The sequence below is a fragment of the Prionailurus bengalensis genome, chromosome A1 (genome assembly GCF_016509475.1).
Source record: "Prionailurus bengalensis isolate Pbe53 chromosome A1, Fcat_Pben_1.1_paternal_pri, whole genome shotgun sequence".
Taxonomy (NCBI): domain Eukaryota; kingdom Metazoa; phylum Chordata; class Mammalia; order Carnivora; family Felidae; genus Prionailurus; species Prionailurus bengalensis.
The window spans coordinates 72558834-72575477 of record NC_057343.1 but is presented as its reverse complement, the minus strand read 5'-3'; the positions used below and the strand labels follow the sequence as shown (position 1 = coordinate 72575477).

The following is a 16644-nucleotide window of genomic DNA, read 5'->3' as shown; positions in this document are numbered from 1 at the left end:
CATCTGAAGTGGAGCAAAAAAAACGCATTTTTTATCATAATGAACATGTTTCTATGACTCAGTAAGGTTCCTAATGGAAACAACTGCGTCTCGCTTGAATAACACAAGAGAAATAGAATGTAAAATAGAGGTGTTTGGGACCTAGAAGAGAAAACATGCGAAAGCAAACTGTTCGTTACTTCTGTCTCAAAGAAATCATTAATTCCATTCATGGCATTTCAGGGGACAATCATATGAGGAAAACTTACCCATTCGACATAATTCAGCATTCTAGTTTTGAATAGTTTTTTTTTTTTATTTTCATCTTACTAACTTGTTAGCATTTTCTGCTAGCCTCGCCTTGTTGCAACTGTTTTTCACACTGCTTCACAAAGTCACCTTCTGAAGGACACTTAAAGCCGGTACGATCTTAGGTTCAGTGCTGTGTACATCCAAGGGATGGCACAAGACGATATAAATGTCAGAGTGCTTCCTAAGTGCTCTGCTGGGCCTCCCAAACCAGGAAGTGCAGAAGCCACTTAACTCCCCAGTGCACCAGCTCCTCCGAGAACACACCTCGGCTCCCCATTTTCTTCAGGGCCATGCTGTAAGGAGGAATGAGGAACCCCTCAGAGTCTGTTGAGAGATGTAGGAAAGGAAACACCAAGTGCCATGAATCAACTGATGTTATAAAACTACTTTGAACATTTGGAGGTGCCAGCTGTCATATTAAAATGTCTCATTTATGGCCCAGAAGCCAAGAAATAGAGCCCTCCGGTTTGTATCAATAAAACCCCAATTTGACCTTGGAAGTTCTGGATGTATTCCAGATTTTTTGTAAAACGGAGGAGAGTAGGTGACTTAAACACTTTTTAAGGGAAGCATTTTTAAAAGCATACGGTAGTGCTGTTTTATATTCAATCATGTGGCTGAAAGCCCATTGCCCAGGGCAAAAAAAAAAAAAAAAAAAAGAAAGAAAGAAAGAAAATATTCTCCCTTCTAAGAAACTCCTTATTGGACTCAACAGCCTAGTGAAGGATATTCTTTATATTTTATATCAAGGTTTTATAGTAACACTGGGACACAGAGATATTAACAGAGACCAACATGTTTGATCATTACTCCAGATATCCCATCTGTTTTAACCCAGAAGCCGTGCAGTTTGGGTTGTAAAAATCACAGATGCAAAATAGCAAGAGAAACTTGCTTGAAAAATAACAGTTTATGCTTTAGGAAGAGTCTCACTTCTGAATTACTGCGTCATGTATAGATCTAGGAAAACCGGCCAAACCCATTGTCTAAAGAAGAAAAGAGAACTCGGCCTTAATTTACTCAGATAACGTAGACAAACTTCCTTCTCCAGATTGAGCATAATGTGGCCGTTTTTCACATACTGAACTGCCAGAAAAATACTCCTCAGCTACACTGACCTACAGGTCTGTGCACATTTTTCAAACTAGCATGAACTAGATTTTAAAATGAGAATCATTCCCAAGTCTGAATACTTTTTAAGTTGTTTTCTTTTAGAAAAATCACACCAAAAATTACAAAAATTTTTATTTAACATAATCCTTCAATTCAGTTATTTGTCGCAGCATTTAGAAAGGAACCGAAACTGAATAATGTTTGAATATTTTAACAGAAGAAAGCACAGGCTGGAATACAGAAGATGTAAGCGATGAGGCAGAACAGGGTATGTGTCATGCAGAGCGATTACACCCAAGTCTCTTGAGAAGCACACAGAAAGCAAAAGGCTTTCAGCCGCCCGACGTGTAATGATATCTCCACAAGACAGATGCTGAGCCATAGAATAGCCCTGAGCTTCGATGATTTATATACTTTAAAGCTCAAGGTTTGAATCTTTCTATTTTATTCTAATTTCTTCTTTGCAAATGTGTTTTTTTAAAACCATGTGAGTCTGTTACAAATCTATCATCTGATCTATTTGTTACAGCCACACGTCATGCTCAGTCGAAGCCATTAGGAATTCTTTCCTTTGTTACTGTTCTTTATATCAGATTTTTCTTTTCTTTAATTTTTTTTAATGTTTATTTCTTTTTGAGAGAGAGAGAGACAGAGTGCAAGTGGGGGTGGGGCAGAGAGTGAAGGAGACACAGAATCTGAAGCGGACTCCAGGCTCCAAGCGGTCAGCACAGAGCCTGACGCGGGGCTCGAACTCACGAACCACGAGAACATGACCTGATCCAAAGTCGGACGCTTAACCCACTGAGCCACCCAGGTGCCCCTACATTAGATTTCCAACATAAAGACTGAAATCTTGTGTTCTCTGCATTCTGCATTCTCTTCCTTCCATCCAAGAGTTATAATCTTTGAAATTATTTCCAAGCGAACATTTACAATTACAATTACTGTACGTTAGAAGGTCTGCTTTTGTGGTATAGTATAAGGATCTTCTATTATCATCCCGTATTTTCAATGTAATCCATATTACTCACCCATTTGCATCAAAGTAAGTTTAACCTTGGGGAAATCTGTCCTTAAATGCAAGAAGGGGGAAGAATTTGGATAAAAGGTAGAATAGGGTTTATTGTGTGTCAGGAAACTTGACTGTGGTTTCCAAGTACCATGCAGTGTTTCTCTTTGCTCTGGCTGCCTCACCTTCATCCCACCCTGCACCCCTCGGTAGGCAAGCTGGTCCCATCGTCCTCTTGTATTTCTTCCTCATTTTGTATCTTGACCAACATCACGGACTGGGGAAGGAGAAATGGTCCAGGTTTTGGAGATTAATAGCAGTGGAGTAAGGATTAGATGATTTTGCTGAACTTTTCCAAACCGAGCACACCCAGCACCCAGACCAAGAGCAGCTGTCCTTAGAAGCCCCTCCCCACATGTCCTCTTAGTCATGATGCTTCACCCCATCCCGGGGTAACTACTCAGCAGATGCTCAGCCAGATAGAGTAGCGTCACCTGCTCTTTAACTTTATATAAATGGGATCATTCAGGATGTACTTGTTTCATTGGTCGGGATTCCTTCATTCAACGTTAGTTTGTAAAATTCACCCAAATCCTTGTGCTTGGAAGTAGTTCATTGACTCAAATGCATAAATAAACCACGATTTACTTCTCCATTCAACTGCTGATGGGCATTTGAGGAGCTTATGGTTTAGCGTGGCTGCGGGCTTGTGAGCGTGGCTGTGGTGTGCATGTGGACATGTTTCTGGTAGGTGCCGAGCTGCTGGATGTGTGTATATTCACCTGTAGTTGATGCTGTTTAACTGTGAACAGCAGACAGAGCATGTGGCAGGTGCTGTCCAGAAAGAGGCCCCTCCCCCGCTTGTAGAAGATTCTGTCCAGCGCCTCTGCGGTGAGATCTGATATGTCTGCCCCCCATGCAACCACCCACCCTTCTCTGGCTTAACTGGCCCTTCTGTGGAGCCATGATGCCTGACATTTAAGAGGATTGGTAGGATCCTGAAGAACCTTCTGAGTCATCAGAAAGAGCTTCTCATTTGTAGTTTTACGGTTCCACGATCAATTCATGCTAAATTCTAATTCATTTATTCACAAGCAGTTATTATTTTTCTACTCTCTACAAGGTGCTATAGAAGTAAATTAAAAACATGAGGTGCCTGGGTGGCTCAGTCGGGTGAGCGTCCAACTTCGGCTCAGGTCATGATCTCACAGTTTGTGGGTTTGAGCCCCACATCGGGATCTGTGCTGACAGCTAAGCCTGGAGCCTGCTTCAAATTCTGTGTCTCCCTCTCTCCCTACCTCTCCCCCACTCACGCTCTGTCTCTCTCTCTCTCTCTCTCTCTCTCTCTTTCTCTTTCAAAAAGAAAATAAACATTAAAAATATTTTTTAACAGAATCTGGGGTGCCTAGTTGGCTCAGCTGGTTGAGTGTCTGACTCTGGATTTGGGCTCAGGCCATGATCCCCGTGTCGTGGGATGGAGCACCGAGCTGGTCTCCATGATGAGCATAGATCCTGCTTGATATTCTCTTTCTCTCTTTCTCTTTCTCTCTCTTTCTCTCTCTTTCTCTCTCTCTCTCTCTCTCTCTCTCTCTCTCTCTCTCTCTCTCCCCCTCTTCCCCTCTCACAATCTCTCACTCTCTAAAAAAATTTTTTTAAGTAAAAAAACACAGAATCTTGCCCCTGAGGAGTTTACAAGTTTGGGGAAGTATAAATAACTCTAAGTAGAATGAGGTGTGTTCCATTTTAAAAACATGCAGGCAAGGTGACTATTTTTCAATACTGGTACCCTACATTTGCCAAACATCATAGGCTAGGGTACTTAATTAAATATTATACAATTTTTTGTCTAGGGGCACCTGGTTGGCTCAGTTGGTTAGGCATCTGACTTTGGTTCAGGTCATGATGTCATGGTCCATGAATTTTGGCCCCGAGTCGGGCTCTGTGCTGACAGCTCAGAGCCTGGAGCCTGCTTCAGATTCCATGTCTCCTTCTCTCTCTGCCCCTCCCCTACTTGTGCTCTGTCTCTCTCTGTCTCTCAAAAACGAATAAATGTTAAAACTTTTTCTTTAATTTTACACCTAAACTTACTCTAAACATCTATGGGCTCATCGATGGTAGATGTAAGTTCAGGTTGAATGCCACAGAGTCTAATTTTATTCTATTCTGTGAATCTAGGGATACTTACACTCTACACCAACAAATTTTTTCAATCAGTAAATTGATACTTTCTGCTTATCTCTCCACCCTTAAGGATATACCTACAATCCTTTTTTTATTTCCAAGTTATCTGCTAGAGATTAGTTCTGCTGGTGATTGTATAATTATTCATTCAACATATATTTGTGTCGGTTACTTTGTGTCAATATTGTGGCAGCCCCGGAACATGAAATAAGGAAACACACCCAACCCCTGCAAACATCCTTGTCCTCTGAGGACCCTTGTCATCCTAGAATTTACAGGCTCAGCGGAAAGAGAAACAGTGGTTGAGAATTTCAACTACTGTATCTAGTGGGTTTAATAGTGTCCCTCCAAAATTCATGTCCACCTGGAGCCTCAGAATGGGACCTGTTTGGAACTTAGATTTTTACAGACATGATCAATTAAGATCATACTGCGTTAGGGTGGGCCTTGATTTAAATGACTGGTGTCTTTGTAAGAAAAGAGAAGGAGAGTCAGATAGACACAGAAACACATGGGGAAGAAGCCTTATAATTTCACAGGAAGATAACAGAGCAATGTAGCTACAGATCAAGGAACACCAGGATTGCTGAGAAGCTGAGTCAAGGAAAGGAGTCTTCCCTAGAGCTTTCAGAGAGAGCATGATGCTGCTGATACCTTGATTTAGGTCTCCCAGCCTCCAGAATACTAGGAGAAGTTTCTGGAAATAAAAGTAGCACCGTCATTTTTTAAAGCTTCTCCCTTTGCTCCTCACCTTGAGCTCTTGGCACCTTGTTTAGATCTCAGCTAGAAGAGCTATTATATTTGTCATTATCTGTTTGTATAACCATCTATCGGTTATAATGTGGGCTCCGTGAGAGCAAATACAGTGTCTTAGTTATTTTTATATCCCTAGAACTTTGCATGGAATCTGGCCTCTGGGATTTGATTTATAAGTGGCTGCATTGATATATAAATAAGTGAGTCAGCAAATACATGCATTAAATACCTTGTTTCTGCTCTGTCTTCTTGGCCTGTCTTTGGCCCTACATAATTGCCTTTCTCTCTGGTCTGACTTAACATATTAACTGCCTTTTCTTTCTCTGTGTGCTCTACTTACCACTGACAAATATTTTTATACCAGTTGTCCCAATAAATTTTTGGAAAACGAGTCTCTTCCTCGTGAATTTCTGTGTTTACATGTGGGGCCATTTTTCTAATTCCCTGCATCTCATGGAAATGCTAGCCATGTTTGCTTTGCACCTTTGAGAGCTAATTCTTCATCACTGTCACCATCATAACCATCAAATGGTTGAGAGCATGCTGTGTTGCATTCCATGTAGAAGGGGAGGAAAGCCATGAACAGTGGCCCCTTTTCTAAATGAGGTCACCACCTCCGTCAGAAAAACCACAGACAGGCCCCAGAATTAACTAAGATGTACAGATGGCTATGGCAAAATATTTATATTATATACAACAAAAATGTAGGAACAGTTTCTGAAGTTTATGAGAAATGAGGCACGTTTTCTGAACTAGAAATAAGACATATAACCTCACGATGAGCTCACAGCCAATTGGACAACCGTGTATTGTATTGAAATTGTATGTTCCCCCAAATGCAGCACCCATGTTCTCTCTGGCCAGTGTGGATACCCTCACTCAGGGAGGAGGGAAGAGTTGGCACCTCTCTGACTTAGAAAACTGTTCTCAGCCTCCCATGCTAATCTTTCCACAGACTGGAGACAGGTTGTAATTATAAAGTAAAAGCACACCCAGCAAGGGAGAAGAAGCTGATGGCTTTTGAAACATGCTTCCCTAAGCCCAGCAGAGAAACTGCCCGAATTTGATGGACTCTTTGAACAGGATCGGCGTTCCGAGATGCAGGCTGGAGAGGGGGACGAGTCGGGTGGACATAGAGAGGTTCATCCCAGTCTACAGAGAGGTCTGAGAGGAGGCAGTAGTAAAAAGAAGTAAGGGGGGGCACCTGGGTGGCTCAGTCGGTTAAGCGTCTGACTTCGGCTCAGGTCATGATCTCACGTTTCCTGAGTTCAAACCCCATGTGGGGCTCTGTGTTGACAGCTCGGAGCCTGGAGCCTGCTTCGCGTTCTGTGTCTCCCTCTCTCTCTGCCCCTCCCCCACTCATGCTCTGTCTCTCTTGCTCTCAAAAATAAATAAAACATAAAAAAAAAAAAAAAGAAGAAGTAAGGCAGGTTGGCAAGAGAAGTCAGCCTTGGATTGGGAAGACAGTGCGTTCTGAGAAGGGGAGGAAGCACACTTCTTCATTTTTCAGGCCAGAGTTCTCCTAGCCAAATCCATCCTTAGGACGGCTCCTTAGCTCAGCACTGGTTCCAGTTTGTGACCTCAAGTCTCAGTCTCCCTGAGACCTAATTTGTAGAAATATAAAAGCCCTCATGGGGCGCCTGGGTGGCTCAGTCAGTTAAGCGTCCGACTTCGGCCCAGGTCACGATCTCGCGGTCCGTGAGTTCGAGCCCCGCGTCGGGCTCTGGGCTGATGGCTCAGAGCCTGGAGCCTGCTTCTGATTCTGTGTCTCCCTCTCTCTCTGCCCCTCCCCCATTCATGCTCTGTGTCTCTCTGTCTCAAAAATAAATAAACGTTAAAAAAAATTTAAAAAAAAAGAAATTTAAAAGCCCTCTTGTAGATAGATAGATAGATAGATGATAGATAGATACCATTTGCTTGTCATTTCTTGCAAAGATATTTTATGGCATATAATATAATCATTCTCAAGCATCTATCCTTACAACTAACTAGAGAACTTCCTGTAGGTACCAAATGTGTTGTTTCCAGTTTGAGCTTTTCTTTTTAATCTGCTAAAATAAATGATGCGTTTTCTTGACATTTTCCCTCTTTACAACTATTACTACTTAGGAGTTTCATTTATTTGTATTCTTTTGATTTTCTGCCGTAGCACACATATTTATAAAACAAATTTTATTGTTAGGTTATTGGATATGCTAGTGATAATAAAGAAGTAAACAATAAAAAGTGATGTTTGGTATTAACGGGAATATTTGGGAATAAAATAACAATAAGTGTTTCCTCTCATTGTTTTTTTTTGTTTTTTTTTTTGTTTGTTTGTTTGTTTTTTTGTTTTTTTTTTTTTTTTTTTTTCTGGGCTAGTTTTTTGCTTTGGTTTAGTTTTGGGTTTGTTTTCAAGTTTGTGCACGGAGAGAGCGGTAGATGGCGGGAGACAGTAACGCACTTGATGGGTCTCTGCTGCCATCTACCGTCCGTCGTGCACCAACTCACCGTTTCCTTGATTCGAAAACTCAAGTACTCCGTGACTTGCAGTAAGCCAAGTTCCCCCTTGTCTTCTTTCTATTTTTTTCTTTAGTTAAAGCAAAGTGAAGCCAATGCAGACACCAAAGAGAAGCTCCCTTTGCGACTTCGAATCTTTGAAAAATTTCCAAACAGACCGCAAATGGTGAAAATCTCAAAGCTTCCTTCAGATTTTACAGTTCCTAAAATCAGGTATTAATATACTTATTTCAGCGTATGTGCCAAATACACTGTCAAAGAGTTATCTTGAATCTGCATCAGTCCTTCTTTCAAGTTCATGTTTAAAAGAAGGGTATTTTTTTCTATTTTTAAGTTATTTATGTTTCTACTCTCTCTACCTCTGTTTTAAAAGCCATTGACCCCTTTAAGCGATATATTCGGAGCAGTCATTTGATGGTGGCATTAGGCTGCTTCCCCCTGCTTCTTCCCGAGATGCTCCTCAGGGATTCGACTCCCCAGGTAACGGCACGGGTGCTCACAGCTGCAGGTAGACACCAACCCCTGACTTTCAACCATATAAGGATAAACTTACCTCTTGAAGCCTTTTATTTTCAAGTAAGTAGAGAAATGCCACCAGCCAGGTTTCTGTCCTGCTGTGACAGCATTTGTTTAGAACGTCATGTCTGATTCCAGTATAATTTGTCTTTCACGCTTTTGTCAAGTTTAAAAATTCTTTAATGCATCTTAGAGAACAAGTAGTGCATTACAAAGACCTGCTCAAAAGTGTGTTGCCATTGTTTCTTTATGCATCATAAACCAACATAACTATTGCGGGAGAGAATGGTATGTCGTTCCTCCAAATCTTTAAACTGTCCTTAATGTAGCATGGACACAACCTTAGAAGGAAAATTCTGGTGACATGGCTTGCCCAGCACACTCACCTTAGGCTCTAATGGGTCCTTGTCTTCCTCTTTTAAAAGAAGAAATGTGGCATTTCCCACTTACACTAATTTTATCTTCCACCCCTTTGCCCTTCAGTTAAGCATTTGCATAAAGGATGTGTTCAAACCCTTATTTTTAATAATCAAAGGATTTTATTTCAGTTGTAGCTCAAAAATCACAAATAGAACCAGAATAGTATGAAATTTGACATTTTTATGTAACTAGTTCTAAAAACAATCCTGTGGGGGGGGGGTTATAAAAATGTGAGACTGGGTATGGTGCCATAATATTTAAAATTCAAATGGAAATATATTTGCATTTCTGATTAAAATATTTTTTTAACTTGAAAATAGGAAGTATGGGGCACCTGGGTGGCTCAGTCAGTTAAGCGTCCAACTTCCGCTCAGGTCATGATCTTGAGGCTCATGAGTTCAAGTCCCCCGTCAGGCTCTGTGCTGAGAAGCCTGGAGCCTGGAGCCTGCTTTGGATTCTGTGTCTCCCTCTCTCTCAGCCCCTCCTCCCCCCACTCGTGCTCTGTCTCTCTCTTTCTCTCTCAAAAATAAATATTAAAAAATTTTAAAGAAAAAGAAAATAGGAAGTATAAAAGAGCCACATATTAGATTCAAGATTAGTGGTTGTATGAAAGGTGTTATTTGCATTCTCACCGTGTTTTGGAGATGAGATAAAGCAAGTTTCTTTGAGTTATTTTTAATCTTTAAATGTAAAATTATCTCTCAATAATTCTTATGATGAGTGGAAGTTCAGAGAGATGAACTAATTCTTCTAAGTCTTAGAGGCGGAAAAGAAGTATCTTATTACCACAATGAGATTCAAAAAACTACCGTCAATGACTGAATATTATTGCTTAAAAGTTATTTCAGGGACATTGCTTTTTTAAACAAAACTACTGAAGATTCAGGAAGCTTTCTATAAATTAATTATTTTGCTAATTAAATTTAAACACTGTTCTTGGCATGATGTGTCTCCTTTCTTTCTTTCTTTCTTTCTTTCTTTCTTTCTTTCTTTCTTTTTTAGCAGGCAAAAGTTTATTAGAATATAAGATGAGGAATGAAGAACAGTAGGAAAGCTCCCTTTACAAAGAGGGGACATTAGAAAGTGAATGTCCTGGGTCTTTTTTTCTCTGAACTTCTGTCACCCTATCATAGCTCAAGCAAATGCACAGGTGTAAAACGCCACCACGTGCTCCATTTTATTTAACAATGCTTGACATGTGTGTGTCTGTACTTCCTTTGCAAAGGGAGAGTTTCATGAAGCAGTTCATCGATCGCCAGCAACAGGACACCTGCTGCCTGTTACGGAGCCTCCCTTCCACCTCTTCCTCGTCCTGTGATCACTCCAAACGGTCCGCAATAGAAGACAACAAATACATTGACCAAAAAGTAAGAATCCACTGCTTCAAATTACCAAAGTTTTCTTAAGCACGTATGTTTTACATAATTGCAAGGCTCTATGGGGTCCTGAAATCGAAGGTCTCAGGACAATAATGAAGAAAATGATTTTATTTGTAGAAGAAATTGTTAAACCTGACATTGGTATTATTTATGAATTTCAGTTTTGCATTTGTACACGTCAGTTTCTGAGCCGTGCCAGGTAGCAGCCCTGTGACTTTGGTGGGTAGAGACCGTCCCAACCCTGCATTTTCTTACTTGCAGAAGGGTTCTGATTGGCAGCGGTCAGCCCGGTTTAAGGGTGGCTTGTGTGTTGCTTTTTCAAGAGACCATGTTTATTCCAGTTATTACACTAGGGAGAAAAACCAGAGGAGGTTCCTATAAAAATCAGTCAAGGGGCTCCTGGGTGGCTCAGTCAGTTAAGTGTCTAAGTTTCAGGTCATGATCTTGCCGTCCATGAGTTCGAGCTATGCATCAGGCTCTGACAGCTCAGGGCCTGGAGCCTGTTTCAGATTCTGTGTCTCCTACTCTCTGTTCCTCCCCCACTTGCACTCTGTCTCTCTCTCTCTCAAAAATAAATAAACAGGGGCGCCTGGGTGGCGCAGTCGGTTAAGCGTCCGACTTCAGCCAGGTCACGATCTCGCGGTCCGTGAGTTCGAGCCCCGCGTCAGGCTCTGGGCTGATGGCTCGGAGCCTGGAGCCTGTTTCCGATTCTGTGTCTCCCTCTCTCTCTGCCTCTCCCCTGTTCATGCTCTGTCTCTCTCTGTCCCAAAAATAAATAAACGTTGAAAAATAAATAAATAAATAAATAAATAAACATTAGAAAAAAAAATCAGTCAACATAACTACCGCTTATTAAGTGCTTAGTATGTGGTGGCAATTATCGCTATGTGTTGTCTTAATCATGTTGTGATCTATCTGTCATTCAATAGTTGATAGGGAATTTTTTCCCTTGGATTCCACAGTTAGAAAATCAATGACCAGTTACAGAGTTTGTAACAGATCTTAAACATTAGGGTTCACTTGCAGGCATTTTCCTTTGAAAGTCCTGGCTCACTTTTTATTCCATTAAATTGGGGCCACCCTTTTTCTGTTGCTTAGGATCAAATACATATTTCTCATTATCACGTGAAAATAAAATACCAGCCCCTTCATCCTCTTTCCCCTGCTCTCCCATCCCACGAGGATTAGCCTTTCCCCACAGAGTGCCTTTCCCCTCTGCTGCTTTTCTCCTGCCCTTCCCCACCTCTCCCCTCTAACTCTCCCAGCACTCATCATGTGCTGCAGCCCGGTGATTTTGTTCTCAGTTACAATAATGAACTCCTTGTACAATGTCTCTTCCTGTTTATTTTCTTTCAGTCACCTACAGATGCTATTTCTCTCTCTTCTAGATTCCAACGTTGCAGATGACAAGTCTGATGCCACTGTCATTTTTTTTTCATATGAATATAATTAGTTTTTTCTTTGGTGGTTGGTTGGTTGGGTGGTTGGCAGGTAGGCTTTCTGGTTTGGGGGAGCTTTTAAGACTTTCTACGTATCCCTGGGGCTCAGAAGCCTTACCAGGATATACTTTGTATGTCGTTTCTCATCAGAACTGCCCCAAATGGGGAGTCTTTTCAGTTTGCAGACTGAGATATTTGTCAGGGAAATTTTCATTTACTATTTGTTCAATTATTACTTTTCCATCTGGCCCTTTATTTCCCTCTTACTTTTTCCCTCATGATTGCCGTCGGTCTGCTTTTCTTCTGTGCTTTGAAATATTTATTCCACTATATCTTCCACGCCACTGAATTGATCTCAACTGAGATTTTTCTTTGCCTTTAAATTTTGAATGGAAAAAAAACCCACAAAATGTGCGTTTGCATGCATGTGTACACATACAAGCAATATTCTTAACCCTCATTAAAGACTTTGACTGTTTTTTTAAAAATATTAAATTTGTCACATTTCTTGTCCACAGTTGTTACATTTCATTCAATACTGTGTCCAGGGCATACACGAGGAACTGCATGTGTTAGTGGACAATCAAGTGGAGGGATAGTGGCCTGGTTTCAGCCACTCAGTGTGAAATCGCATTTTACATACTAGAACAGAATGTTTATTTTTAAATCTTATTTCAAATGCAGACTTTAAGCCAGAGGTATGGAATGAATCCCCAGCCTGGGCTGTGGTTGTCGTGACCAGCCATCTCCACAAAGAATGCCGAGAGCTGGTGGCCGTTATGCCCCAAGTGGGCATAAATCCACAACATGCTCTTTTAAGTCACTAATAACATTATTCCACTGGAAACACAAAATTGAAATTAGTCCCTGATCATTTATTTTCTCTCTGAAAGCAAACACGACATTTCTCACACTTTCTGAACAAAATATTTTGAAATTGGTGAGGAAAAAATAAAGATTCTTGGCAGGTGCGTGGAGGTCCAAGGGGGGCACACCCTATCACCCTTCTGGGTGCCCACCATCTCCCTCCCCTAGCGATCCCTGTGCTAGATCACTGTCTGAGAATTTCAGATGCCATTTCTGACTTCTCCAATGTCCTTATATTTTTGTGGCTTCTGTCTACTTTCTCATTTCACATTATTTTTAACTAACTGAAAGTAAGATAACAATTACAATTTTATTCCATTATCGTACAATTGTGCTTTTCTCATAATATCCTAAAATATAATGAACTAGCACAGGCACTGCTCCTCAGTGGTATCTAAATCACTCAGCATTGTAAAAGAGACCAGAACTAGAGCACCTGGGTGGCTCAGTCAGTTAAGCATCCAACTCTTGATTTCGGCTCAGTTCATGATCTCACGGTTTCCATGAGTTCGAGCCCCAATTTGGGCTCTGCACGTTGACCATGTGGAGCCTGCTTGGAATTCTCCCTCTCTTCCTCTCCCTCTGCCCCTCCCCAGCTCTCTCTGTCTTTCACAAAATAAATAAATAAATTTTTTAAAAAATTAATAGAAGATACTAGAATTTTTTGATGACAACAGGCATTCCCCAGTCTATAAGTTTGGTTGATTCAAACACACAATATCTGATCTTGTACCAGGAAAATTATAGAGATGGTTAGGTTATCCTTCACCCCAGGCAAGCTTCGTTGGCCCATATCTGGATAATCTACAATTGGGAGAATATTATTTACCTCCTCGTGAGCTCCATTCTCTGGAGACATGCTCCAGTTGGGAAGGTGGGGTGTAGAGAACATATTTTCTCTTCATCTCAGTAGCCACTACCCTAGCATGGCAGCAGCAAGAAGGTTTACCCACGCTACTGTTGCTTCTTAAAGCCTTGGCTTTATTTAGGCTGCAGGGAAAGTCAACTTCCCTCCTTTGACGTTCCAGTGTTTGCAGCTTCAGCTGCCATCGCTTCCTGGCCATCCTCAGAAGTACCTGGGATTTGTTGTCTGTGTTGAGTGCCATTAGCCCAGAAAACCCGACACAGAGAAGCCCGCTTAACGAATGTCAGCATGAGGATGCCCCAGGGGAGCAGAAATTGAAGAGGAAGCAGTCTAGTATTTGTATTTGTAAACATGCCAAGCCTTTTTAAAATTTTTACTTAAAAACCCTAAAGCCACATAAAATTACATAAGCACATGACAAAAATCCTGAACAGAGACCATACCCCTCGTAGCTTGTGATAAAATATTTTTTGGCGAGCACTTGGAAATTTCTGTGACAACCTCAGCTGCCTTTGGAAATGCCTGGCAGTGTCCAGTGGATGGCAAAGGCTTTCTCTCTATATGAAGAAACTCTCCAGCGTGGTACGGCACAGATTGAGGCTGTTTTTCCTCAAAGAGTAGTAAGAAATAAAAAGAAAATGTGAGGCCAGTCTAACAGTGATTCCCATGACATGAAAAAAAGGATCACTAAAGTAAAACTTTTCCATTAACGCTGACCTGTAAGGAGAAACTTCTGAGTCCCGCAAAGCTGACCTCGTGTCAAGGAAAATACTGAGTCCCCAGGAACACGAAGATCATAAGTTAAGGGATAAAAAAGAAAACACGACAACGAACAGTGGGGGTGGTTTTGGTTATGCAACTGGAGGAACATGAAGGCACAAAGGCACATGCTGGGCAGGGTACTGTCCGAGTTATGACCTTGGCTTTGAACAACCATAAATAATTCCATGGCAATCTTATGCTGCAGGGACCTGATCACCTTTATCATGTAGTTTAAAATACCTGTCCTTCTCCCCATAAACAATAAGCAAACAAAAACATAAAATCTTTAAGTTGTTGTTGCAGATCCTAAAGGAAAAAGACAGAGGGGCACTTGGGTGGCTCAGGTGGTTGAGTGTCCGACTCTTGATTTCAGCTCAGGTCATTATCTCACGGTTTGTGGGATCAAGCCCTTCATCAGGCTCTGCGCTGACAGTGTGGACCCTGCTCGGATTCTCTCTCTTTCTTTCTCTCTCTCTCTCTCTCTCTCTCCCCCCTTCTTCCCCTCTCCCCCTCAAAATAAATAAATAAACTTAAAAAAAAAAAAGACAGGAAACAGTGCTTTCCAACCTCTCCCTTGTGGTGAATGGCTGCCCTTCCAGACTCCATAGAAAATGGCATTCCCAAGGCTAATTCCCTCATTCCTTTCTCCTCCTACTCTCCCACACCTGGGGCGTCGGCCAGGGGTTCCCTCTCATGGTTAAAGGATAAACCTGCATCTCTTGAGAGGAGGTTTGTACTTTCCAAGCAGAAGGAAATCGGGCAATGGTTTTCTACCCATTTTTTTGTCCAGATTATTGAAACTAAACCCTGGGATTCTTTAGTAGAGTGTTTGTTAGTAAAGTGAGGTGTGAACGTGCTTTTTCAGTAGCCCTGGTAATAAAAGCAGCCCATTCACAGGTGAATCGTCTCCATAATGTCAAGGTTTGCACTGTGGCTGGAACTGGCGACTCTCTCTGCCCTTTAGCTGAGCTCGCCAATCCTTCTGCCCTGCTGTCTTGGCTGCTGTGCCCTTTCTGGGGTCAAAACCTCACAGCATGTGGAGAACATGAGGGAACTACACACTCACATCAGCCTGAGCTTGGTTTCAGCTCAGGTCATGATCTCACAGTTTCGTGCATTCAAGCTCCGTATCGGGCTCTGTGCTGGCATCATGGAGCCTCTTTGGGATTCTCTCTCTCTCTCTCTCTCTCTCTCTCTTTCTCCCTTTCTCTCTCTCTGCCCCTGGCCCACTCATGCTATCTCTGTCTCTCTCAAAATAAATAAATAAAGTTAAAAAAAAATAGAGAGTATTTCTCTGACAATAGGGCAACATCTGCCTCTGCTTACCTGCCTCCTTTCTGCTAAGCATATACAGCAAGTTCCACAGTAAGCCTCCACAATTATCAGCTAACACATGTACAAAGTGAGGGAAGTGATACAAGTAATTACTATGTTTTCTTGGCCCTTTTCATTTCCATAAGTCTTCAGGTTCACTCAGTCATTCAGCAAACGTTTATGGAACACCTGTTGTTCCTCTGGCACTCTTTTGGGGCCCTGAAAATTCAACACTGAGCAAAATGTGAACAGTGCCCTTTAGAGGCTTTTAGTCTCGTGGGGACAAACGTGTAAATGCAGGGGGATAAAAATTGTTGCAGGAACCTGAGACAGGATCCCTTACAGGAGCAGGAAGCTTGAGCATTGTAGGAGGAAGGTGCTCCAGGCAGAGAGGGAAGCCTGTGGAAAAGCACAGGACGCCGAAGATGCTTGACATAACTTCATGAGAAGCCGAGTAGAATGGTGATTATGACCAGTCACCGTCATAAGTGATGTCGGTTCCGATCCTCATCTCTAGAGATAATTCTTATTTTCAGTGTTTGTCATGAGGATTAAATAATAGATTATAATATGTTAAATGCCTAGCATTGCACTGGCATAGCTTATGTCACGTGCTCTAACACCAGATAAAAAAGATTACCGATACTAAACCATACCATGAATTCAGACTAAGCAAATAGACTTACATTCATCAGTCAAGACAAAGGACTTTTACATAAACAAATTAACCTCCAATTCTAACAGTCTAGTTAAGCACAATATATTAATTATTGATTTATTTTCCTTATTGCTCATGAATATGATTTTTTTTAGTCTGATTTTTTGTGATATTTCAGTTACTACCCTCATTGCCTACATAGTGTCTCAGATTCTCAAGAAGTAAATTAAATTGCTCTGGAAAGATTTACTCTTCACAAAGCCTTGTTGATTGCCAGACAGCATTTTGTATTTTTTTGTGTGATTATAGAGTGTTTGATGATTTGTTCCAGTAACTACATATAGAGCAAGTTAACTGATCTATAATTTTCAGGATGAACATTTACTCACCAAAAAAAAGGGGGGGGTGGGTGCAGAAGAACAGCCTATTTTCATCTTTAGGGCTTTTACTCTTCTGAAAGGATTTTCTAAAATAATAGCTTAGCATCTCCGCGGTGCTATTCAAGACGCATCTCTAGGAGGACAGTGGGAGATTACATGGCATCACCACCTCACCAGGGGCCGGATAGCAGAGTT

At 41.5% G+C, this 16644-nt stretch overlaps 1 protein-coding gene across 5 annotated transcripts in view; it reads left to right on the top strand.

Annotated features, from left to right (window-relative positions):
- The window catches only part of NALCN (sodium leak channel, non-selective), a 317213-nt gene that overhangs the window by 220030 nt on the left and 80539 nt on the right, over positions 1 to 16644 (top strand). For all 5 annotated transcript variants that reach the window (XM_043582614.1, XM_043582617.1, XM_043582618.1 and 2 more), the window contains 2 exons: positions 7926 to 8062; positions 10011 to 10152. In XM_043582614.1, coding sequence (XP_043438549.1) covers positions 7926 to 8062; positions 10011 to 10152 — 279 coding nt within the window. The remainder of the gene's footprint in view (positions 1 to 7925; positions 8063 to 10010; positions 10153 to 16644) is intronic.